The 27,512-nt window shown below is 37.7% G+C and overlaps 3 protein-coding genes across 4 annotated transcripts in view; 1 reads left to right on the forward strand and 2 right to left on the reverse strand.

Moving 5' to 3' along the window:
* Positions 1-3,373: 3,373 nt before the first annotated feature.
* Positions 3,374-7,516, forward strand: LOC133851793 (protein indeterminate-domain 12). Its single transcript, XM_062288370.1, has 3 exons — positions 3,374-4,444; positions 4,549-4,945; positions 6,511-7,516. The coding sequence occupies exons 1-3, from the start codon at positions 4,276-4,278 to the stop codon at positions 7,217-7,219; spliced, it is 1,275 nt and encodes a 424-aa protein (XP_062144354.1). The 5' UTR covers positions 3,374-4,275; the 3' UTR covers positions 7,220-7,516.
* Positions 7,517-12,724: 5,208 nt separating this feature from the next.
* Positions 12,725-27,512, reverse strand: part of LOC133851295 (lysine-specific demethylase JMJ31) — a 31,027-nt gene continuing 16,239 nt past the window's right edge. Inside the window, exons 9-15 of one of the 2 annotated variants that reach the window (XM_062287635.1) lie at positions 26,328-26,447; positions 26,186-26,204; positions 25,530-25,614; positions 25,002-25,327; positions 13,985-14,100; positions 13,805-13,898; positions 12,725-13,009 (exon numbers count right to left, since the gene is read on the reverse strand). In XM_062287635.1, the coding sequence (XP_062143619.1) occupies positions 12,935-13,009; positions 13,805-13,898; positions 13,985-14,100; positions 25,002-25,327; positions 25,530-25,614; positions 26,186-26,204; positions 26,328-26,447 (835 nt within the window). In that variant the 3' untranslated portion in view covers positions 12,725-12,934. Of the gene's footprint in view, positions 13,010-13,804; positions 13,899-13,984; positions 14,101-24,052; positions 24,112-25,001; positions 25,328-25,529; positions 25,615-26,185; positions 26,205-26,327; positions 26,448-27,512 lie in introns of those variants that run through there. The other variant, XM_062287636.1, reaches the window with a different exon arrangement.
* Positions 14,213-24,033, reverse strand: LOC133851296 (uncharacterized). Its single transcript, XM_062287637.1, has 2 exons — positions 23,560-24,033; positions 14,213-23,465 (listed from the first exon to the last, which is right to left on the reverse strand). The coding sequence occupies exon 2, from the start codon at positions 17,656-17,658 to the stop codon at positions 16,669-16,671; it is 990 nt and encodes a 329-aa protein (XP_062143621.1). The 5' UTR covers positions 17,659-23,465; positions 23,560-24,033; the 3' UTR covers positions 14,213-16,668.

The following is a 27,512-nucleotide window of genomic DNA, read 5'->3' on the forward strand; positions in this document are numbered from 1 at the left end:
AATTTAATAAGGTGATTTTTAAAAATGAAGATGAGCGTTTGGCCTTTAGAATTGCAGCTTAACTTTTAAAATTATATGTTTTCAAAAAAACACCCACTTAACTATGATTTGAAGTCGATTTCTGCAAGCGTTTTTAAATCGTAATTTTTTAAAAAACGCAATCCAAACAATTCATCTTTTGATATTTTGTTTAAAATTTTTTGCTTACGAAATCGCAATATTGCCAAACGCAATCTAAATCAAATTTCAAGTAATAACTTATTAGAGAAGAGATATTTTGGGATGTACATTTTTATTTTTGTATTGTAGATGCCATTTAATCATTTTCATACTAAACAATATTGAAACACAAACACAATAAAATATAAAAGAAATAGGATTTGGCTGAGGTGGTATTAAAAGAAAACTACAATACATTAATACATTTTTTTTGTAATTTTTTAGGGTCCAAATTTAATTTTTTACTCCTTTTTTTTAAAAAAAAAAAATTAAAAAAAAAAAAAAACAAAAGTTGAAATTAAATTTAAACTCATGAAAGAATTATTAAAAAAATTATTGCGTAATTTTTTTTCTTTTTGGAAAACCTAAGACAAATCCAAAGAAAGAAGAGTGAAAGGCTTATGTGTGTGTGTGTGAGAGATCGAGTAGTAGGCGGAGAAAAGATGAGAATTGAGAGACAGATGGAGTTAATTAATATATATAGTACTAACGTTTGGTGGAATGTACTTGTTTTGAAGTGAGTTCATGATTATATTTAATGCAAGTCCACGGGGGAGGGAGGGGCGGCTATCAATCCTTTATACGGACTAACCCGATTTTCAATTTCAAAAGTTTTTGAAATTCTTGTCGAGACACGTGTGCCATTCCACACCAATGACATTCCGTAGTCTAATTAGTATTTTACTCTTTTTTTTTTTTTTTTTTTTATGGAAAATGCTTGGTGTAAAAGTAATGGTAATATATTATATATGGATGGGTATAATCTTTTAGAAGAGATGCCGAATTTAATGTATATATATATATATATATATATTCCACTATTAGCGGTGGATAATAAGAATTTTCTCTAAATTTCTTAGGATAATTTCTGCGTAGAGTTCTTGGAATCTTACCCATTATTTGAGGAGCTTTAACACACTGTAAAATTAATTACCCTAGAAAAGTTAACGTGTTACGATTTTAAGAACTTTATTATAAAATTAGTTACCTAAAAAGTATTAAAGGTAATTGTCCTTTATTCAATAAATATATGCATGAATTTAATTAATACATAATGTTTATAAATTTGTGAAGCAAGACAGAGAAAAAGTAAGAAATATTATTCATCCAAAAAAAAAGTAAGAAATAATACTATTAGAAAAAAGGGCATTAATTATTGGATTGGATTGGATTGGATTGGAAGGTAAGAGAGCCAAAACTCTGCATGCGATGCATCGATGAGAATCTAGTAATAGAAGAACCCGTGAATAAGGTATGGCCCGCAGGGGTGGTATTCTTTCTCATTCATCAATAATATTATTATTATTAATATTATTATGCGCTCTCTGCATGCACCACACTCCAGCAGTCCACAGACTAATAATAACAAGAATCCAGCACCTACAAGTGAAAGACATCACATATATATATATATATATATATATATATGAGATGGATCTTCATATATATATATATATATATATATATATATTCACGATCTCCACGGACGTCATCGATCGGTAACTTGAAAAGGTAAAATATATCCATCCATCCTATACCTAGTTGGATTAATTCATCTACCGTACGTACCTTAATTATAAGGACATTTTGTCATCTCTCTAGCTTCCATGGTACGTAAATATAGCTAATTATACACATGATTGTTCGTACGTACCAATTAAACATTTCGAATTAATTTAGAGTCTAATTGTCTTTACAAGCTAAGGCTAATTAATTAATTGGGTGTCTCTCTCTAGCTCGATCGTGCATGCAACGCCCTAGCCTTAATTAATATTATATACTATACTGATCGATCATGTACGTCCATGAAGCTTAGTATACTATATAAATATATATGTTCTTTAATTTCTCTTGTAATGTTTATTAATTTAAGACACTTTTATGGTTCAACACGACCAGTGGGATCATACTTTTACTTTTTCCGTAGTTGGGAAGGGCGGGCTTTGCCTTAAAAGGGAATCAATATTGAAGCATAAATCTCATCTTATCTCAACACCAAAAGAAACATGAATCTCACCCAAAAGATCGACCTGCATATTCAAAAGATTTAGATCAAAAGAAACCCACATAGGATTCCCAAAGGATTTATAATTAAGCTCAGTACATTATTAATTAATTAGATTGCCATGTCTTACTAATTTGTATTATCTTTTTTCCCGTAAAGGTCTAAATATTGCAGATGGGTCCTACGTACACGCCTAAAACTTATATATTATGGAATATTTTGCATGGTTGCTGCCATGTTTAGGCCACGCATGCATATATATATATATATATATATATATATATATATATATATATATATATATATATATATATATATATGGCTTCTGATAATACGGAATTAATCCCTTGTATTAATTAATTAAAAACAGACAGTTCTAGCAATTAATATTCAACACTAGCTAGCTCTATAAATCTAGTTACTAGTGTATTTTGGTAGATGATCAATTGGGGATAAAATGGAGAATTTGGCCTCGATCTATATGCCTTTAGATTTGGGTTTGGAATAAAGAAAGTATAAAAAGGGTGAAATAAAGAAGAGGCCTCCCAAGTTCCCCTTGGTGGGGTTTCTTCTGAGCACTTTAACTGTATACACTAGGATGGGAGAGAATAATAATAAAAGAAAGATCAGAGACTGAAAGGGGAGTAAAATCCTCAACCAAATAATGAAAAACAAGACTGTAATTAATTAAGATTCCTAGATCTAACCCAATAATAATTGAAAGGAAACATTACTAGAAAAGAATATCAAAAGAAGCAGCTAGGAGTACTTATAATAATCACTGAAAAACAATTTGGAAAATTATTTTATTTTAAGTACTTCATTTTTTAAAACAAAAATGAAGACGTAGAAGAAGAAGATTATACTAGCAAAAAGCTGCTTAAACGACTGATCTGGTTGGGCAAATTCTCATTCCTTAAAGAGAATGGAGAAGTACTGATCAGTTTCAAGTAATATGATATCAATAGGCTAGTTATTGATTTTTATAGCTTGAACATACGGTATAAGAGTCAATCAATAAATCAATCATGTCAGTGTGGGGACGTTGTATAAAGGGTTGAGGAAGGCTATCTCTACCACTTTGCCTTTACCACCTCCCAAGCTTTTTAAGCTTCTCATTCTTCTAACCCTTCTGGTTATAATCAACCCCTCCTTTTAATATCATTCCATTCAAATCAATGGCCTTTTAGGATTTGGGTGTTTTATTACAGGAACAAAGGAAAAGACAGAAAGTGCCAACATCAGACTCCAAGGAAAAGAAATTGAAAAAGAAAAAAATAAAGAGAAAATTTGCTGAATCAAGTGGGGTTTGGATTCTTCCTAGTCTTTGTTTGGGCAGCCCTCATCCCTCATCTCTCTCTCTCTCTCTCTCTCTCTCTCTCTCCTTTGCAGTGTTACATGCTCTTTTTGGCTTCCTAGCCTTTTTCTCACCTTGATTTATTTTCTTTTATTTTTCGTTTTTTCCAATTTGCCACCCCCACTTCCTTAGTCTGCCACGGTAATCATCACCCTCTGTACACTACCATATACAACACCCAGCTACAGATTTTTTTCTCTTGATTTGCTGTCCCTCTCTTTGCACGTATATATAGATAGATAGAGGAGAGGGAGAGGGCTGTTGGGTTGGGAAGAGGTTTTAAGGAAAATCCATCTTATAATTGTCTCTTCTTACCATTTTAGAGTGCATGGTGAAAGCTGTTGATGGTTTTAAGAGAGAGAGAGAGAAACTGGAAAAAGATATATCTGAATTGATGCTGCAGAGTTGCTCAGACAAGCAATCCATGGCCTAGATAGCGACTTGGAGAATAACCCATCATCATCATCAGCATCATCATCATCTCTTCACGAGATTAATTTTTGCTTTTGCCAAGCCAATGAATGATGCCTTTCTGTGGCTATGTGTCGCTGACACCTGTTCTTCAACAAGCCTCTGCTCTATAGTATGTTCAAAGGTGCAAAAGTAGGTACTTGAAGAAAGGATAAACTGGGAGCTAGCTAGAAGATTTCAAACAAACAAAGAGATCAGATTATTGGAGTTTTAGTCAAAGGCAATGTTTCCTGCAGCCATGTCCAATTCAACTTCCTTGTCTGAAGAAGCTAGTGTTTCTTCTGGTACTAGAGTTCAGGACTTTGGTGGGTTAAATCCAGTACTGCTTTCAACTATTTCTCCGCAGCAGCCACACAAGATGAAGAAGAAGAGAAACCTACCTGGAAACCCAGGTAATTAAGATATCTTTTTTAGTCTCTTGTTCAAATATTTAATCTAGGTTAGATTTGTCAACAAAGAAATGTTTTGATTTGGTGTTTATAATTAATTGTTTCAGACCCAGATGCTGAAGTGATTGCATTATCCCCAAAGACCCTAATGGCGACGAATAGATTTGTATGTGAGATCTGCAACAAGGGGTTTCAGAGGGATCAGAATCTTCAGCTTCACAGGAGAGGGCATAACCTTCCTTGGAAGCTGAAGCAAAGAAACAGCAAAGAGGTCAGAAAGAGAGCCTATGTTTGCCCTGAGCCTTCATGTGTTCACCACCATCCTTCAAGGGCCCTCGGTGATCTTACAGGAATTAAGAAACACTATTGCAGGAAACATGGGGAGAAGAAGTGGAAGTGTGACAAATGCTCTAAGATCTATGCTGTTCAATCTGATTGGAAGGCTCACTCTAAAACCTGTGGGACTAGAGAATATAGATGTGACTGCGGAACCCTTTTCTCCAGGTTTCAATTTTCACATTCTTTTTTTTTTCTTAGCGATTGATCATTCATCACTTTGGAGTGGGATATATTTATACAAAATTGGTCTTTTTGTTTAAAGGGGGAAATTAAATGTCTTTAGGTCGACTGTCTTTGTTTTTTGTTTCTCAGTACGTTTTGTTTTGTGGTTCGTTGTTCTTAGACCTGAGTGGCATGCCCTACATGGAATATATATATATATATATATATATATATATCTGGTGCATATATATAGACAGGCAGTGGCAGCTTGCATGAAAGTGGAGGCTATTTTTACAAGTGTCTGTTGCCGGTGACATTTCGAGAGAAACTGATAGGAATATCTCTGATATATGAAAATAACAAAAAAGATAAAAACAAAAGGAAGAATGAATGTGAAAACTTTTGTTTTATATACTGTATTGTCTGTGATTCAATAGCGGACTTGATTTTTTCTTATATATTTAGCTAGACTGGATGTACGACTTAACGTTTTTTTTTTTTTTTTTTTTTTCTCCTTTTGGTCTGGCCGGGGATTCTGGGTTTTCCGGAAACATAATTTTGTCCATCCATATGCTTGATAAACATGATTTCCATGATACCTTCACTTCCATTTTTTTAAAATTGTAAAAACAAAAAAAGCTCTAGATTACTCATCTCCTTCAAGGGAAAACACCTTTTCCTCTTTTTCCTGTGTATATCCTTTTGGTACTTTGTAATGGAGTGACTGATGTCTCAAAAATAATGATGGGTAGGGATCTGCATGCTCGTCTAGAAAAGAGTTAAAGAAGGTTAATTACTTTTGGGGTTTCATGGCTGAGAAAATCCTTGACAATTTTTTCATGAAACATGCAATTAATTACTTTCTGAAAATTGAATCTGTGAACTCTCATCAATATGAAAATTAATATGTCTGCAAAAATGACTGATACAGTGATTTGCTTTCTTTTTTCTTCATCACTAGCTACATACATAATTAAATATTCCTATTCCTTGACATTAAATATTCCATGCCCATTTTTGCATGCATAATTAACATCAATCAATTTTCATGCATCTCTCTGCACTTTAGTTTTGACCCAAATTAAGATAATCTCTCCTTTAGTTGTGTAAGCTTTTTGACCTTTCAGTCTGTAGGCACTAGACGATCGGCGTGCATATATGAGTTCTTAGCCTCACACCCTTTTTCTTTCTTTTTAACCAGAAGAAAAACTAAAGAAAAGACGACATGAATTTGCATCGATCATCAAAGTAACGGTGGATGCGTGGGTTCATTCTCAAATTGATAAGAAAAGCAACTAAACTACAAAATAAAACATTCTTCATTAATATTCAACTGATCCAAATTAATTAAATAGTAGTGTTTGAAAACTCTCTACCTCTACAGTCTACTGCATGCTTTCGATCTCATCGACGGCGCCACTAATTGTTTTTTTTTTTTTTTTTAATTGGTTGTTGGTAGCAATATCTACATATATATATATAGATCGATGCATGGTTATTTGTGAATTTCTCTCCTAATCGATCTTGGCATATTAAAACTACATATATATATATATACATACATGCAGGAAGGACAGCTTCATTACCCATAGAGCGTTCTGTGATGCATTAGCTGAAGAAAGTGCAAGACTCTCGGCAAACCCGTCCTTGGTCCAACCTCTCTTCCCCTTTCCAACCCAACACATCTCTCTCACTCCCTGGGACCCACCCCAAAACCCTAACCCTAACCCTAACCCAGTTGTTCAAGTGAAGGCCGAATTAGCTCACCATTTCCAAGCACCAAACACACACAACAGTACTAGTAATGCTGCTTTCTTGTTCCAAGAAGCGCCAGTACCACAACAGCACCCCAAGGCCTTCATTCCCATTCCCACAGTAGTGCCCTTCCAACCCAGCTCAAGCCCCGCCACGTCAGCCCACCTCTCAGCCACTGCTCTCCTCCAAAAGGCTGCAACCGTGGGTCACATGACTCGGTTTGACAACATGAGGCAGCAGCAGATTGATCAGCAAGTGAGTCACATGGGTGGCTTCACGTCCGGAGAGATCGCCAAGTGGCACAACACTGACCATCTGACTCGGGACTTTCTGGGTCTGACAGATAGCAATGGTGATGCTGGCGATGTTGGGCATGGGGATTTCAAAGATATGCTAACGTTCACGGGTGGCGTACAGTTCGAACAACAACCACCATATGAGCGTGACCAGTCGCTGTTGAAGCCCCATGGTTTTGGATTCGCTGAGGCTTCCTCGGAAACGTGGGGGGGACTGTTGAGGTAAAAATAAATATTCAAAAAAAAGGTACCTCAAACCTGCGTTTCTCTGCCCTCTGAGTCTGATCCATCCAACCAAAGCAAGTTGAAGCAAATCGATCTCTTCTCTATGCATAATGCATGCGTATGATCGACCACTACTACATACCAATTCCCTTTTTGTTCTCTTTGGCATTTCATTTCCTATATGCTATGCTCTCCTTTTTTTTTTTTTCTTTTTTTTTTTTTTTGGTTCTATAATATATATATATATTCTACATTAGCAGGTTTAAATGAAAGCTAGTAAACTTTTGTTTTTTTTTAATTTTTCCATTCATTTTGCATTCTAGTCAAGTCTCTCGTCTTTTTGTTTATTTCTCTCTCTGATCGATGCACAGCATAATAGTAAGTACTGTGGCATTCTTATAATTGTGATGCAGAAAAACGTCACGTGCAAAACTCTTGTTCACTGTCCTATCCTTGTCAACACAGCTTTAATTTGATCTTCATAAGGAAATATACATTATTATTATTAAATAATAATAGTAACTATATATGAAAAAACTAATTATGAGCAGGTCGTTTGATCGAGTTAAATTTTTTTTTTTTTTTTTAAAAAAAAAAATTCAAGAAAAAAGAAAAAGTTGAATATATCCCCCACCATGTTAGAAATTGAAAACCACACACTAAGAGAGAGAATGAAACGGAAGAGAGACAATAAATTGATAGAGGACTTTGTATACTTTTATTCAACTTAATTAAAAATAACTTATATGGGTATTTATAAGATACAAATGACCTTTCTAACTTCTTCACATTAACTTCATTCATTTACATCTCAAATAACTCCCATGTAACTCCTATGTAAAATAAGTCTTGAAAACTCAAAAGACACAACCTCTTCAAGTCACTTAATTAGTAACTTACAATAACAAGAAAAGACTCAAATAAATGTAATTAAAAATTAAGTTTATTATTCGACATCCCATTTTAAACTTAATTTTCAGTGACTCCAAGTAATGCTCGTATCTTGCTAAAAATCTCATTCTTTAGGGGCTTTGTAAAAATATCTGCAACTTGATCATGAGTCTTCACAAACTTGAGTTATACCTCCTTCTTGACAATGCACTCTCTAATAAAATGATACCTTGTGTCGATGTGTGTGGTTTCCAATTTTTAACAAGCCACCCCACTCCTTTTTCATTGGTTTGGTTCTTCATGGTCAGCGAGTGTTGACTGTTGATATATATATATATATGCGCCAAATCATTCAAAGAATATACCTGAAATGCCATTAGCGTGGTCACCGCCCTACGCTTCCATAATTATCATGATCATATGCGTTACTTTTTAAGATTCAACTGCAAAATCAATTACAAAACTTGTCCACGATCCATCAAATCTTAACTACTAGCTAGCTAGGACAATATTGCCAATTGCCAAACCTCAATGAGGCTATGTACGTACGTAGTTTGATCCCAATTAACTTGTCCCTTGATAGGATTGGCACCAATGTTATGCATCTATTCAAAATAAGTCTTGTCACGATACATGCTGTTAAACAATATTAATATTGATTTAGGATCGGATGATATAAGAGATGTGACTTGCGGGATAATCGAGTGCTAATAGTTTATGGTAGTTCTGGAAACGTACACATCACATAAAGTAACAGGAAATTAGGGCTGTCAATTTTTTGCGCGATCTGTAAACTCAATACAAATTCAATATGAAATTAACGAGTTAGGATTGAAAGGTATAGACCGTTTAATTAAATGAATCGAATTAAGGTTGCCAATATATCTCGACACTATTGAAATAGAATTACAAGAGTACAAGAACTCGAACAATAAATCACCACCCGATATGGAAGATCTTGATAAGGTTGACAAGGAGAAGTTGAAGTCGTGTAATTTTGTAAAATACATTTGTCAGAGTTTAATTACATGAATTACGTCTTAGACTTCTACGTAAATTATGTAATGTTGAGTAATATTGCTACATGTAATTTTTGTGTCTTTAAAAAATTAATGTGTCTTTTAAATTTACTATTAAATTTGTGATATATTATTATTGAATTTTTATCTAATGGTAATTTTAAGAGTCTTTTCATTTTTTCGAATAATAAGAGGGACACAAGAATAACATTTTAAATTTACTTATCTATTGTAGTTATCTTAGAGTTCAAAGTATACAACGTTAATTCATTCAATAAATAGACACGAAAACCTCCGAGCATAGTTATGGGTGATATTCTCAATTCAGAGTCTATAGTAGTTTATGTTCTATTAGACACAACCCGAATCCGACACGTGACATAAATGCTAGTAATTTTTGACATGACCTGCGAACTTCACACAAGCTCAACATAAAATTAGCGGATAAGTTAGGGTTAAGGGGTTTGACCTATTTAATTAAATGGTTCAGTGTAGGTTGACCTATATAGTCTTATATACCTTGACACAATCTAAACCAGATACATGAACACGAATTGTCAACACCCCGGCCTATCAGGAGGATCAATCTTTTTTTAAAAGATTTTTGCTTCATTAATATTCAGTTTAAACAAGGTACCTATCTTTTCAGAATAGATATACTTTGTGTGTAATTTAAGAATGTATCAGTCCTATTTTAGTTTGGACATTTTCTGTTTCTAGAAGTTATTTTAATATCAGTTTAAAATTATGAACTCAGAATTGATGTAGCTCTAATTATTCCTGGTCCATATTACTATTCTAAGCTCTAATTATTATTATTTTTTTCTTTTCGTCGTCTCTGATGATATAAAAAATAAGGAAGCTAGTGAGAAAGTATTATCGTGCATGTGTGTAGATTTTGCTCATGATTATGGCCACACACGTATATATTATATGTATAGAATTGAACTAGACACTTGCATGAAACATTATTACGATAACACCCTCATGAACTTACAGGGGAAATGGGCAGGAAAAAATTAATTATTCTCCAACATGATTTATATATATATATATATATATATATATATATATATATATATATATATATATATGGGGGTTGGGTAGAGATGATCGAGATAAGCTTGTCGGTAGAGGGCCATACCTTGTAGTCTCTCGATTTCATGAATATGCCCTTCCACCAACGTTAGTGACAGTGATAGCCCCTTCATGCGATTTAGTCAAATAAATTAACCATAACATAATTAATCACGTTTTTATAATTAAGCAAGAAAAATCCATTGCCTATTGCATGTATTAGCTATCTTTCTTGATCACCACATGTTACGTCCAAAAGATATGTAGACTTAATTTGTGCTAATTAAAAAGGACCAAATTTAGAGCAATTTCATTTTCAACTGCTGAAATTTAGGGACCTGATCAAGTACCCATCGCTTGTATTTGCCAAAAAAATTAAAAAAAAAACGAAAAATGCTAGATTCACCTCAATGGGCTACACTTGAAAATATATAATTGAAATTGATGTCAAATCACTACTTATCCTAAAAAAAAGTTTAAGGTAATAGAAAATGATAAATTGAATCATTTAATTAATATTCTAATAAACAAAACATTCCCGTCAAGCAACTATATATGCTTTAATAAATCAAAACATTAGCACAAGATTGCACGACGTACTAGCTAGGTAGAAAAATAATGGTCAATTGGTCATCCTCTAGAAACCTGCAGAAAAAAATGCATGCAAGTTGTTTTACATGGGAGTTGCCAGAAAAGAACCAAAACAAAATGATCGGAACCTCTGAAGTGACAAGAGAAGAAAAAAAGAAAATGTTTCTGAATGGGTCAAAGTGGTGGCCGGAAGATGAAAAATCCTTACTAATTTTCAATTATTTTGAAGGATGACTTGACTAGTGACTAGTGACTAGTATGGTATAGTAGAAAATAGGATTTGAAGATTAAAAGCAAAATCAAATTCCAAGAAGTTCTTTTTCTCGGTACTTTCGATTCCAAAGAAGTTTTGAGACCTGTTGTAAGCGTGAGTGAAAAGGCAAACCAAGTGTATGTGTATTTGTGCTGGGTGTGATGGTGGTCCGCCACAATAGTGGTACTAAACCAAAAGGGCAAAAAGAAAGAAAAAAATAATAGAGGAGGAGACAATGTCAACGGTTAGGAAAGAGATATATATGCTCCATCAGATACAACTTTGAATGTTTGAATTACCTTCAACATCTCTCTCTCTCTCTCTCTCTCTCTCTCTCGCTCTCTTTATCAATTTCCGTGCTCGTCCCCATTTCGCAGCCTTTGTTGCCAGCTTAACTTATATACTCTAATTAATTTCATGCCCCCACCCCACCCCCCCCTCCCCCCCAAGCCACCCCCACTTAATTGTCAAATGACCAGGGCATTTTGATCATTTTATTTATAAGAAAGAACCCCTCAAAACTTCATCAAACACCTTAATTTCCATCTTATTCTTATCATATGTGCCAAGGGTTCCGAGTAATGTCAATTTCAATTATATTTATACAACAACTTTAGCCAAATAAAGGAAGGGGAAAAGTTCCTTGCCACTACATCTAAGTATATTCACAGAGAGAGAGAGAGAGAGAGAGAGAGAGAGAGAGAGCCTAGGGATTAATGAAAGGAAGGTTGGGTTGTTATGGTATATCCAAGCTTTTAGAAAGTATATTTGTAAGTGGCAGGGTTTAGGTACAATACATGCTATTTGCCTTGTAAAAAAGACTGCCTCTTTTTATCTCCCTCAGTTGCACAACCAGACAAACCAAAAGCTTCTCCTCTTCTATTCCATCTTCCTCTCTCCAGCACTCCTGCGTATGTCATCTTTCATCAGGGAATCTCATCTCATGAAACCTTACTTTTTTCCCTTTCTTCCTTCCAATCCTCATAATTACCAAACCCTTTCTTTTTCATGCTTTTCTCTCCTTTTTCCCTTCTGCTCCAAATCCCCATAATACACCACACCCCCCCCCCCCCCCCCCCCCCCCCCCACCCTCTTTTCCACAAACTTCAACAGAAAATTACCATATAGTAACAAAGGGGAAAAAAAAGAAAGAAAGAGGGGCATTTCACAAAGTGTCATTTATATACTGCATGATTGACACTGTTTTCCTCCTCTTAGTTATACTGAATTTTCATGCCTTCATCGAGAGTAATACAGGGGCAATCAAATGAAACAGGGTGATAACTAAAGGGATAATAATTACTTTAGATGAGGCCCATGGTACACTCTTTGTGTAAGGGGCCTGCTTCTCATTGTAGCCTTTTCCAATTAAAATATCTGCAAAGCCCGCTATTTCTGGCATTCTCATTCCTCTACAGATTTGTATAATAAATAAATATAAGATATTACGATATCAATTCTGGTTAGTTCGCGAAAGCAGTAATATATTATTTATCATTTTTGCAAAGATTTTGCGCAACTTGCAATTTACACATGCAGTCCATCTGAATTAGCTAAAGTCACTTTACAATTACCTTATCATTAAATATATCAACTCATTTACCAAATGCTTTTAATTGAAAATTTACGTAGAGAGAAAAGTCCTCTCTGTACAGTTTTTTTTTAATGGACCATGTTGGATCCGAAATGAGGGAACCATTCAAATTAAGGAGTTGCATTGGAAGTCAAACAAGAATCAGATAGAATGTACACAGACAGCACGTACTGTTCAAAGTTAAGATTGATAATATACAAAACTGTTCCGATACGACAAAAAGCTTCTGCTGTGAACATGAATGAGTTGCTCTGCCTCTCTCCAGATACCCGCAGTGCCAGTTTTTTAGTGTCATTTAGTCCCTGCTTTTGGTTTTTGCCCATCCAAGTTTACTCCCATAAATTTATCCAACACATTCTTGAATGCCTGCAACATAAAACAGCAAAAACAAAAACTTACAAAGTATGCACTTAACCTCATTGTTCCTCTAGACATGGTATATCTTGGACAATCACTTCCCCAGCTATTGGGTTTCAAACTTTGGATATATGCGTTAATCTATTCATGGCTAATATGGCAACCTGCACATTTCTCTGCATTGGTGTTCATAGATGCAAATAAAATCAAAGATCATACTTTTGCAGGTAAACCAATTGGTATATGCATGTCCACTTGAGAGGGTAACTTTTTTTTTTTTTTTTTTTTTTTAGGTGCACTGGGAGGGTAACTAAGTTAACTAAGGACATAATGATAAATAAGACTTTATTTCGTGAAAATATGATGCTGCCAAAGTTGAACCGGAACACAAAAACTACAATGAATAGGATGCAATTCGGGCTGTGCAACAGTAAAAAGGAAACTTTTTTTTTTTTTTTCGAGGAATAAAATCTTTCATTGGTCAACACCCAAAGTACACTCCAGGAAGAAAAACAGTCTGGAAAACAAACTCAGACAGAATAAACAAAACCAGAGGCCAGAAATACAAGCCTAAACCAACAATCAGACTGCAGCCTCAAAACATAAAAAGGAGCAGTAAAACAGCAAGGCCAAAAGGCCACACATCAACAACAAATTCAGGCAGAGTCACAGAGCAAATCCACAGAATTAACAACCTACCAGCATATCCAATACACACACAAAACCCCACTTTGTAGATGATACTGGAAAATATGTCAGGTGTCAAGTTCCAAAAAACATATTTCAACAAGAGCACAGCATTACCTGGAGAGCAAATGACTCTTTCCCATTTAGAATTGCATCCATTACAGTAAATTGATCATCAAATGCACCATAAAAGACCTGGTAGAATTTGTTCCTGACATCATAATGACAAACCCAAAGGCAAAAGCTTTAGTATTTAACAAAAATTATGTAAATAGCAATTGTGAAATTATCAAGTACCGATCTTCCTCAGTGATCTGTTGATCCGTCTCATCGAATTTCCTTGTAAGAACTTCTGCCCCCACTGGTGAAAGTAAATGAAGTATTAGAGCCTCCAAAGTTCTTGGGAAGTTGTACTGAAAAAAAAAAGGGGATTTAGTTTGACATTCTTGCAAGTGAGATAACTTTATTTTTTTTCTCAACTAACAAAAAAAATTTAAGAACACGATGAGTATACAAGAGAATCTAAAATATGTGATCCGCATAATCAATAAAAGAAGGAAAAGAGGCCCTGACGATTACAGTTCTTCATTAGTGCAAGCACGAAATCAGATTTAATCTCAAAAATGGTTTCTCAACACCATCAAAAGTATGATTATTCGTTTCTCTCCATATCATCCACATAAAATAAAGAGGAGTTGTATTCCACATAAAAGTATACTTATGTCAACCAAACAATTTTTTCCAGCTAAATTAGACGTCAACCAGCTTCTTCGGCATCACCCACTAAACCCAATGTAGAAGTAGATGATCAACAGATTCACCTTTACCTTTACACAAGCAACAATAATATACAGTAATAATATTTTGCTTGATGAGATTATCCACAATTTAAGATTTTACTCTAAGCAGCTGTCCATATTTAAAAACCAAATACTTTTCCACGGGAATTTGATGCAGCGTGACGTCGTGGATCACAAAGATAAACAACAAGAAACTTACAACACTTCTCGAAGCCTAGATGCTATCTAAGGTTTGAGGCAACATAAGAGAAAAACTCTACTCTTAGTATTTCTTATTGATAAACTGATCAAAACAAAATTCAACTCCCTTATTACAATGGAAGCTACATATTTATAGAAGCAGGATTACTTGGGGCCAAAGGAAAAGAACAATTAAAACAAATCATAGTTATATTTGGAGACATCGGTAGAGGATACGCTAGCTAATTAGATTCTCCAATAAATTCGTCATTAAAAGAAAAACCCACTCCTCCGGAAGTTTTAATGCGCTAGATTCTCGGATTTTGTCTTTAATATGCTCTAACAGATTTCTCAATCGGTTATTGATTCAAGGATCGCTTCTCTCAATCTCGATCCCCAATCGCCTATTGATTCGCGGATTGCTTCTTCAGATTTCGATCTCAGTCGCTTCTCCCCCGATCGCTTCTCATCCAATTGCATATCATCTGATCGCTTTTCAGAAAATTATTCGAGACAACACTTACATTTGCTCCTATCTTCCTTAAGAAATTACACGCGTCCCAATCTACAGCATCCTTCCCAAGTTTGAGAGAATTCGCCCTCAAATTCAAGTCCTCATCAGAAGAATCACCAGTGAAGGGAACGAGATGTTTAACGTTGAAACGTTAGATCTTTGAATGTTGCTTGGGAGTTTTAGCCGATAAGCATTAAAATTGATCTTCTAAATAATTTCTATTGGGCCAATCTTGCGGGCAGCTAACTTTTCTCTTTTTTTTTTTTTTCTTTTTTTTTTCTTAAATAAGAAAAGAAACCAAGAAGTATACACATGAACAATCAAACCAGCCCACAAAAGAAAACCAAACAAACCTACAAGGACCTAAGCTCTCAAACCCGAAACCCACAAGGAATACTCAACGCTACAGCACGCGAGCCTTGCCTTTTCTTCGCTGTGAGGGCACGCTTGCATCATCGTAGTTAATGGAGCTTTTCAGATTCAACACCTCCCTCATACCTTTGATCTTAAGGCGCGCAGCCTTTGCTACCCAATGGAAATCCTCTTCAATGGCATCCAAAATCGTGAAGGACGGATCTTCATCCTCATCACCATCCAACGACCAATCCGAGGGCATGTCGGGAGGACAAACACCCAAAGGGTGAGGGGAGTCTCCATCCTCACCAACCCAAACCTCATCGTCCTGATCCCACACAACAATCTCCCAAACGGGCCAAAACCTATCGGCCACTTCTGAGATTGGATCAATCCGTCTAACCAAAAATCCACACCCTTTTTAGGGATTGGAGTAACGCAACCACCCAAAAGGAAGGGAACCCCTTCCACCTCATCTCTAGGCGAGAAATGAGTTGCTACCCCAGGAATACTTTAGAGAAGAAAGCCTCGCTGAAGAAGACTAGATGGAGGAGACTTTCTAACCACTCACCCACCTGGCTTTGGTGAGGACTGGACCATGATGCCGCCCAAGGCCAGAGAAAAAGCACCGAAAGACGGCGCCGACAGAGCATTGATAGCTGTCACAACCTCGTCAATTAGAGAAGCATTCATTTGAGCACCTCTGCCTACCTTTGATCTTCAGTGATATCTCGACATCGATTTGGACTTCGACAGGTAGATGGGAAGCCCCACACTCTGACATTACTGGAAAAGAAAACGAAGCCTTTCATCCAACGCAACCGCACCCTAAAGAAGAGGCAGCGAAGGAATCTAACCCAACTTCAGAGAAGTTGAGCGTTGAAGAATACTCCTTAGTATCTGAGTCCACCTTAACAGCCACATCCACATTTTGACCAGCTCTTGAAAAGCACCCAAAAGGGACACTTACTGCTTCTAGCGATGGAGCAGAGGTAGAGGGGGCTATTGCAAAAGGGGACCTAGAAAATGTCAAAACAAGACCAGAGATTGTTGGCAATGAAATACCTGGAAACGCAGAGGCTTGCATGAGAGAGGAGGCGTGCACAGGGGACTTTGAAACAGAAGAATCCGGCCTAGACCCTACTAGCAACAGAAGAGAAGGCGCAACTTCGACCGCCCATCTTGCAAATCCCTTGGAAACAGGCCGAAGACAGAGCAGTGGCGGACGACATGTTCAAGCAAGAGCTAGCGCCTTCAGGAGGAAAGAAAAACGGCCTCGCAAGAGTATCTTCGGCGCCTTCAAACAACTCAGAATTGGTCGAAGCAATCAACCTACCACCGAGGGCAACTGCCGTCGTCACCTCCAGCCATTGAAGACCCGATGAAGACCCAAAACCCAAACAAAACTCAATACCCACTAAAGGATCCAAAGGGAGTCCTGGACCCGTAACCTCAGTCTGCTTCTTTGATTTGGGGTTTGTCATAACTCGGCCTAGACGAAAACCTTTAAAACTGAAAGTGGGTTTTAGACCCAACCCGAAAGCAAACGAACAATTCAGCAATGACCCAACAACCCAACCCATCATCCTCATTAGAAGATTCCTCCACATACGCAGATTCAAGTGAGGCAATATCTTCCTCGCTAATCTTGGTGTGCCTTGGACAAAGAGAACACGTGCTGGATGTTCCTTGCCCAGCGGATTCAGTGGCAAGTCCTTAACCGGTGGTTTCTTCTCCATCACAAAGCAGTCCAGCGCCATTCTCGCCTCCTCCGAGTCTTTTGGTGTCACCATTGGGAGAAGATCAAGTTCAAGCATCTCAACCAACGGAACTCGCAGCTTGACAAGACGACTAGACTCTAACCTCACCACCTCCACGAACAACAGTAGAGCACCACCACCATGCGCCAAGCCCCACCCGAGCACCCTGAAGAGGAAACCTTCAAACCCAAATCCTTCTTCCCATCCTTCTTCTCCACCGGAGACAACACACCATCGAGAGAAGACCCAGACGTGTTTTCCAGAAAACCACCACCTTACACAACTCATCAACCACTCTGTTCTAGCCCCGCCCTCATCGTCCCTCCGAGAACAAGATGAATCTTCTCCGGCCACCCACTGCATAGACCGCCAGCACCAAGAAGCGACTAGCCTTATTACAGTCTTTCTAAACAATCCAAGCCTTCGAATCTTCCCAGAAGGATTTGACAAAATCAGCGTCCCCCTGAGACCCCAAAGCCCTCCTTCCCCGCTATAACAACCCAAGCAGTACACTGCAAACCTAAGAGTACAACCCCAAAGAAGCCTTTCCTTCTCTCCTCCATTCCGAGCATAGACTTACCTTCCTCCATCAAGAAGAAGAAAGTTTTGGCCTCCACAAAAAACCGCCTCTCCATAGCCATCCTCTAGAGAGCAGAATGAAATGGAACCCTAGTGGGATGCGCATTCACACGCCGCCAATAGGGGAAGAAGGAGAACGGCGACAGAGTGAAATGAGTGAAATGCACACTTCTGATGATATACACTGCCACCGGAAATCAATCTTTAGTTAAGACAGCCCACACGAAATCTCCTTCATCGAATTCTACAGCTCTCCTCTTTTTATACGCACTAGCTTTGTGCTTCGCATTGGATTCTTGCAAATTCTGATTAGTCATCCGATAGACCTCTTGTATTCGAGCAATTAAATCTTCAACCTTAGCATGTACTCACTTCAAGTCAAGAACAAGTGCCAAGTCGATCGGTGCTCGAGGATTAACCCCATAAATAATATTAAAAGGACTACACCCTATACTCTGATTAGTTGACCTGTTATAGGCAAATTCAGCTTGAAACAACTTATGATCCCAAAATCTGAGATGTTCGCCAACTAAACTCTAAAGCAAAGCTCCCAACGAATGATTGATGACCTCTGTTTGCCCATCAATTTGAGGATGATAGGCATTGCTAAAATCAAGCTTGGAATTGGCCATCCTCCATAAGCATCGCCAAAAATGACTCAAGAATCGCGTGTCCCGATCGGAAACTATGGACAATGGTAACCCGTTAAGTCGGTAGACCTCTCGGAAATACAACTGAGCCACATTGACAGCATCAGACATTTTCTTGCAGGCAATAAAATGAATCATCTTAGAAAATTGATCAACCAACACAAAGATGGAATCATTACCCTTTTGTGTCCTCGATAATCCCAACACAAAATCCATGCTCACATTAGTCCAGGAACCCTCTGGAATAGGAAGTGGCCTATACAACCCTGTGTTAGTAGTAGTTCCCTTAGATACTTGGCAAATTCGACAGCCACTCACAAATCTCTCAACTTCCTTCCTCATACTTGGCCAATAGAACTGATCGAACACCAATTTGAACATCTTGTCCCGACCCATATGCCCTTCGTTATGCAGCTCTTGGATTATTTTCAATCTCAAGCTACCCTCAGGAACACAAAATTGAGTTCTTTTAAAGACAAATCCATCATGGAGGCGATAATAACTCTGATTCTCAATCACCTCGTTATTGAGGGGACCAAAAAACGGGTCAATACATAATGCATCTTTTACAAATTCAAAGCCAAGTACCTTCATCTTCATTGAAGTTATTAGCAGTGATTTCCAACTGCGAGCATCTGCCACTTTGTTCAAAGCTCCAGATTTATGTTTGATAGTGAATGAAAACTGTTGTGCATAAGCAGCCCACGGGGCATGGCTCGAGGAAAGTTTGTTCTGACTATTCAGATGCTTAAACACCTGATGATCCGAATACAAGATGAATTCAATATAGGCTAGGTATGACCTCCAATGCTTCAAGGATTGTACTACTGCATAAAATTCCACATCATAGGTGTTGTAGTTGAGCTTCGACCTGCTCAACTTCTCACTGAAATAGGCTACCGGTTTCCCACTCTAACTCAACATTGCATCAATACCAACAACCTCTGTGCGTCACAATGTAACTCGAAAGGTTGAGTGAAATCCAGCAATACAAGCAATGGTGCCATGGTCAATTTCACCTTAATGACTTCAAAAACGTCAGTCGCTTCTTTACTCCACAAAAATCTCCCTCCTTTCATGCAGTCAGTAATTGGTGCCACGATCATACTAGAGTTGTGAATAAAGCATAGATAGAAAGGCACCAGCCCATGAAAATTTCGCACTTCATGTACTGTAGTGGGAATGGGCCAGTTTTTTACCGCTACAACTTTGGATTCATCCACCAAAAGCCCTTCCTTTGACACCACGTAACCTAGGAACAAAACCAAGTCCCTCATAAATGAGCACTTGGCAATTGCCGCGAAAAAGCTTCTCTTTTCTCAACACCGAAAGTACTTCTCGAAGATGTTGGAACTGTTATCGATCATTAATACTGTAGATCAAACATCAAAATACACCACCACAAACCTCCCAATGAATGGTCAAAAAATCTCATTCATCACCCGCATAAATGTACTAGAGGCATTAGACAATTCGAATGGCATCACCAACCATTCATATAATCATTCTCGTGTCTTAAACGCGGTCTTCCATCCATCACCCAGCCTAACCCGAATCTGATGATACCCGCTCTTCAAATCAAGTTTTGTGAAGATTGTAGCTCCACTAACTTGGTCTAACCACACACATCCGCCAAGAACCATCCTTCTTAGGTGTGAGCAAGGCAGAGACTGCACAAGGACTCAGGCTTTCTCAGATATGGCCTCTAGTCAACAGTTCTTCTACTTGTCGACGTAGTTCTTCAAGCTCCTTCGGGCTCATGCGGAAATGAGGCCGATTGGGCAAGTTGGACCCCGGTACCAAATCTAGTAGGTGCTGGATGTCTCTCAACGGAAGTAGCTCCTCTAGCAACTGTTTCGGGAATACGTCAGCAAACTCTTCCAACAACCCCTTGACCGATTCCAGTACTACTCCACTTTGGCTACTTTCCTTGCCTAGCAATACGTATATGATACCCGAATCCAACATCTCTTCGACGAATTCTTTTTTGGCTAAGAGGGTTTTGGTATCTCCTGTGGGAAGGTCTTTGCTCCACCTCTGTCTTCGGTAAAAGCTTGATTTTCACGTTACTAAACACAAAGTTGTACGTGTTCTCCTTCCCATCGTGTAGGGTTGCCCGATCCTATTGTCATGGTCTTCCCAATAGTAAGTGACAGGCATCCATGGTAACCACATCACACCAATACCTTATCCCGATGCTTTGTTCCAATGGATAACGATATGAGACAATGTTTGGAAAATGTTATTGTTTGATCCACTCCAATTGGTAGGGTGCAGGTGTTTTGCAAAAGTCCAGATTTTAGACTGCTTCCTCCGAAACCACATTCTCGCAACTCTATGAGTCAATGATGAGTTCACATACCTTTCCCCCCATGGTGCACGTGGAGTGAAAGATGTTGTGGCGTCACCTATCATCGCCTTCCATCTTACGTGGCGTGAGACATACCCTTCTTACTACCAGTAGAGGACCTTCATCTCCAATGACAATCTCTTTGCCTTCGTTGTCAAAATTAGCACCTTGGTCATACTCCCCTGTGGAGTCATTCACGGGCTCGCCGGAATCAACAAGCAAACCCTTCCCATACTTCTCTCCCTTGAGGCAATCTGCCATCCTATGCCTCGACTCTCCACATTGGAAACATTTTGGAGCACTAGTTGAGGCCGTTCTAGAGGACTGCCCCCTAGGTGGTCCCCTAGTTTGTGTTGAAGGGTGATTGGGGCTACGAGCTGCAGGCGGTATAATTGACTTATTGTTGCCTCCTCCCCCTCCACATAACCCCAAAGGTTTTTGGGACATTGTCTTCTCTAAATGCAAGGCCTTTTTGTGTGCCTTTGATACATTGACGGGATCGAAGAAGTTCAATAAGTCCTGGAATTGTTGTCGCATACCTCCAATGTATTGCGACACTTGCTGCTCTTCTCCCTTTGCAAGTCTACACGAGCCACTAGCATATGGAATTTCGATGTGTACTCATCCACAGAGTGTGACATCTGTCTTAAATTCTGCAATTGTTGGTACATGATCCGCACATAATTATGGGGCAAGAATGTGGCCCGCATGTATTTCAATAGTTTCTCCCAACTATTGATCTTTGTCTTTACCTACCGCACTCTGGTTTGCTGCAGTTGCTGCCACCATGCAGCAACCCTTCCTCGAAATTTGATTGCTACTACAGAGACCCGTCAATCAATAGGCACCTCCTTGAAGTCTAAGACCTCCTCTACAGCAGCTACCCAATCAAGGAATTTTTTAGGTTGCAAGATACCTTGGAACTCTTGTATGTTTGAACCCCGCCTCCCATTGATTAGCATGAGTTTTCCCTATGGGGTACTCCCTCCCCACTCCACGGTTCGAAAAAGGGTTGACAGGTTCACTCCCAACACTATACTCGTCTTCCTCCTCCACATAGTGTGGATTTGGTTGACGGCGATGACCATTTGTGTCGTTCATGTTGGCAAGTTAATCAGCAAGAGCTCTAATTTGGGCGTGGATCCCGGCCCCAATTCGCTCAAATCGCTCATCTAAAGGCTTCTCCATGATTTGCTGCAAACATACCACATGTTGCTCCTCACGTGTTGCTTCTTCACGTTCATGCACGTTGTTCAAGTTTGCAAAGCGCACACCCCTTCCGCGTCCTGGTGGCGCCATGGAAAGTAACTTGGGCTCTGATACCAACTGATGCAGCGTAACATCCTAGATCACAAAGATAAACAAACGACTCACAACACTTCTCAAAACCTAGATTCTATCTACGGTTTGAGCCAACATAAGAGAAAAACTCAACTTTGAGTAGTTCTTATGGATAAACTGATCAAAACAAAAGTCAACAACCTTATTACAACGCAAGCTACATATTTATAGTAGCAAGATTACTTGGGGCCAAAGGAAAACTAATCAAAAAAGGAAAAGGACAATTAAAATAAATCATAGTTATACTTGGAGAAATCAGTAGTGGATACGCTAGCTAATTAAATTCTCTAATAAATTCATCATTAAAAGAAAAATCCACTCTTTTGGAAGTTTCATCATTAATGTGCTAGATTCTCAAATTTAGTCTTTAATACGCTAACCGTTTCTCAATCGGTTATTGATTCAAGGATCACTTCTCTCAACCTCGATCCCCAATCGCCAATTGATTCACGGATCACTTCTTCTGATTTCGATCCCAATCGCTTCTTCCCCGATCGCTTTTCAGAAAGATTATTCGAGATAACACTTACCTCTGTTCCTATCTTCCTTAGGAAATTACACACGTCTCGATCTACATCAGAATTGCTCCCTATTAGAAACTCTTAACGCTTTACAGTAAGAGTGAACACTAAATTTCTATCACGGTTCAGCTTCCATCTCAAACAATTAGTTTCAATAGCCACCAATGTATTAGAATACAGTATGGACATACGAGAATCAACAAGTTCCAACTCCCAAATTATAGAAAAGCCCAAAAAAATATGAGATTCCAAACACAAAGCCCATCAACCCTCGTGGAATCCAAATAATCTAAATAAGTGAACACAGAAGCATCCTTGTTCTTAGTAACCAAAAACAAATCAAGGAACGCTTCATTTAATTTAAAGCTTGCTTCTCACAACATACATTGTGTCAAAACCAAATCTGCCTTCCATCTCCTACCCCGAAAGAAACAAAACCAAAGTATCTATCCCAACCAACACAAATACTTCTCCAAAGACAACAATCATAAGGCCTCCACTACTCTTGAGAAGTCCATTTACCCCATGCCTATGTCTCCAAAAATGATCCTCTCCTCACCAAGGTGCCATAACCATTTTATCCAATAGAGCTTGATTAGAAGTATTCAATTTTCCTCACCCTGAACCCCCTGTACCTCAGAGGAGTACACCATATTCCATTGCACCAAGTGAAACTTAGATTCTTCATTCGACCCACATCATTTAAGGTCCTGCTGGAGATTCTCCAACCTATTAGCCACAAGGGTAGGAACGGTGAATAGAGATAGAAAATGTGTAGATAGATAGACTAGACAAAGTCTACTTAAGAAGTGTGAGAAGCCACCTTTAGACAAGTAAAATTTCTTCCATCCAGCCAATCTTTTCTCCATTCTTTCAGATCCAAACTGCGCACCATAGCAACCTTAAAAAAAGATCCCAAGGGAAAACCAAGATAGTTCATGGGTAAAGATGCCAACTTACAACACAAGAAGTCCACCAACTCCTCCACATCTTCAGCTTCCCCAGCTGGGACTAACTCTTTCCCAAATTAACTTTTACAATTGATAAAGCCTCAAGACCAAGAAGCAAAGACCTCATACACAGATTATGTCAACTTTAGCATTACAGAACAAGACGCTATCACCCGTAAATAGAAGGTGAGACACCGTCAGTACACCTAGTACCGCCACCCACCTACCAGATAAATAACCACCCTAAAAAGCTCTCAGAAGCATTCAACTAGGGATCTCCAGAACAAGAAGAAATAACCGGGGGGGAGGGGGTGTAACTTTAAAAATTCAATCAACAAATAGTTATCGTCAAATGGCTGAACTTACGAGAAGCTTATTAATGATATATATTACAGCCATACAGAGCTTCCACAGCAGCAGCCCTCCTGCAATAAACAGTGGAAACCAAGAAAGGTTCGAGACATGGCATCTGAACAATGTGAAATTCACTGCCCCCGACATCTGAACAATGTGCAGTCACTGTGATAGAAAGAAACTAAGGAAGCTATTCCTGTAACAGGATCACATTTGGAAAAGTGGACAAATTCCGTCTAGCATTACTTGTAAAACTATTCCCAAAAAGTTTGAAGCAAGTGCTATATCAATGTGATAGGCAGAGTAGTAGGGGATTTTTTTTTTTTGAGTAATAGGTCATTAGCTAAGAAAAACAGGCAAATAAAATAAGAATAAAAGAATTTCAAAATATTTCCAGAAACATAAATAACAATAAGGTGTAAAGATATAGGAAAACATGCAAGGAATTGAAGAGAAAAATCACCCACCTACCTCAACTTCAAGTAAGATCACCTGCTTTTCTTATCACTTCAGTCAACAATTTGTTTGCCACAGAAATATTGCAGGGAAAAAAAGAACTCGCCACATTTTCTTTTAATACTGGTCAAGTAAGAACTTACATAAAGAACCCATTTAGATTCAACAAAACTTTTTCCATCTCATAATAGGGAGAGGTCTATGGGGGATATTGTTTCTATGTTCTTTGAAACTTTGTATCTTTAGACGGCAGCGTATGTGTCTTCTCTGTCGATTAGTTTTAGTGGTTTTCTTTTTCGTTTCGCCCTTTCTAGTTAGGTTGTTCCTTTTTTATACTTCATGTGTACTTAGGGGCACCTCTTGCTTTCATTGAAACTGGTTTTATTACTTATCAAAAAATATATGTATTGAGTAAAATTATGACACCTTTAAATACCGAACAGTATTAATACAAAATCCAGTGGCCTTTTAAAACTACAAGCATTATAAGAGAGTACAAACTCACCGCCATGGCAAGAAATACATGTTGCAGAGTACTTGGTTCAAGGGTCAAAAGAATTTTAGCGACTGGATCATCATCCAAGTGAAATAAATTAGCTGCAGCGATTTCCTTGCATTCACCTTTCACTCTAGCAGCAGAATCATTTATGAAAGTAGATTGCACTGGTTGACTTTGATCAGAAACATGAACATGGTCATGGACCAGAGAAACAAGTTCATGAAGCACCTGGAGAGCGAAAGGTTCCAGCTCCAAAAGATTCTTATGCTGCAGTTCTTTCCCTTTCAAATCCATTTCCTCACATGCCTGATCCAATTCGTTGCCAGAATAATCTGGTTATCAAATATCAGATCATGGCGTAAGTAACAGTAAAAAGCCATTGGCACAGAAATGAGCTGCAAATTTCCTTCCTTTTACTCCGACATAAAGAGGAAAAGAAGAACGAAGGAAAGAAAAACTACAATGAAAATAATACCAAATAATCCTGATAGATGAATTATGATAGAGATTCAGTGGGCTTGTAAGAAAACTGACCTGATTTTCCATTACTAGGCAGCTCGCTTATGTGCCTCTTCATTTTCCCAATTCCAGCGGAAGAGGACTTATTTAGCACTTGGTCCTGTCCTAATTATACAAAATCGAATATAAAAGCACTTACTAATATACCACTTATTGTAAATCCTTTTTTTTAAGAAGGATAAAGATGTTAAATTTGAATCCTCACAGCATAAAAAGGGTCAGATATTCATGTTAAATTAGTTCCATCATCAACTATGATAAATTCATAGAATACTTTGTCAGAAACCTGAGATCCCCCAAACTTTTGCAGGTTAAAAAGAGAAGAAAAAAAACAACTATAGAAATTAAGCATAAAAGACCAAAAGATTAGGAAAAACAAAAAAGGTTTGGTAAAGGTTCTATTAAGTACACAGATACATGAAATCATCTTTACCATTAACGTCTGCTATTGACACCTCAGCTCTACGATATTTCAACGAGTATCTTTCACAAAGAACTATGTATACTCATGGAAGTAAGACTGACAAAGACAACACTAGGAAATAATTCTAAATGGAAAGCAAAGTACAACAAGGATTGTTCATCTCCCCCTCCCCCAACCCCCACGCCAGAAAAAAGCTATTTACCAACATTATAGGGCATTAAATAATATATGTAAGTGAGATACGTACCATTTCTTTGTCCATCAATCTTTAATGTAAAATGTTGATTCAATGAGGAAATGACACATGAAATTGACACAGAACTAAAGTTAGTTTACTATATCAGCAATGCTTGACTGACTTATTGGAAAAGAATCTATACTATAAGTACCTTCTCAATATTCTGCGCAAATAATATGCATCCATGTGTTCTAACATGCAAGTCATCACGTTGGACCGCCACCAAAAGTTAATAGCAACGGTCAAATTATCACTATCTACTTGGTGGAACCTGTAACAAACAGAAAAAACAATCACCTTACCTAGAGATACACATGAAACAAGGTTATGTTAAAGGAAAAATATTGTGACAATGAGTAAATGGGGTAATTTATATAAACAAGAATAAAACAGCTACTGGACTATACTAATAATGTCCCAAACAGTACCATAGAGTGAGAATACAAATAACAGAAGTTACAGTAGCATAAAGCCTGTGGCATTGAACTGTGAAATTAGTTTTTCCACCTTTACTCCATTGCATCAACCAATTAGCATGTAACAAAAGTTCAAAATATTTCTCCTATCGCCTGAAAGTTTCTTGCACATCATTTAGTCTGTAACTATAAAATATAAAAAGATGCGGTTGTAGTAAATATGCTTTAGCCGTTCAAGATTCTCTGCAAAAAAAATTTCAGCGGAAAATAAAACTCTAGAAGAAAATAGTTAGCTGGATATAGGCTTTTACAGCCCAGTTCTTTTTTTTTTGTTTTTGGAAAGTGAAGGATTATCTTTATGAAGAGTTTGTAGGACAAAGAGCTTTGAAAAGATAACAGACAAAATTCTGGATCCAAAGGAGATGTCCTTTAAAAATGTCTAGTACAGTGTAAGAATCTGACTAAGATGGTAATAAGACCAGATATGCTAGACAATGACAACAACAATACATCAACATCAACTTGAACAGAAATGGATGCTTCTAGGGAAAAATTCTCTGAGTGCAATTAATAGCATTGACAGCAGTAGTTGGGAATGCCCCATCCGATGTGGAAGGCTATCACAATTGAAGATCATAAATTTGTAAGTAGATGTAAAGAAAACAAAGTTATGTGTGTTCAATATAGGAATCAGCCCATGATAAAAATGGAGAGACAGGATAAGATGCATGACTGACCCAAGCTAAAGACATGACCATGGATCAGATTTATATGCAGTATTACCAAATGATCATTAACAGTTACCCTAGTCCAATTCAAATTTGTGCTTCAGTTTTCAACAACTATGCATAGATTGCACAGAATAATTGCAGAAAATTAATAACCATATTGTCTCTAGCTCCATATCATGATTGACAGTG

The sequence above is a fragment of the Alnus glutinosa genome, chromosome 12 (assembly GCF_958979055.1).
Source record: "Alnus glutinosa chromosome 12, dhAlnGlut1.1, whole genome shotgun sequence".
NCBI lineage: Eukaryota > Viridiplantae > Streptophyta > Magnoliopsida > Fagales > Betulaceae > Alnus > Alnus glutinosa.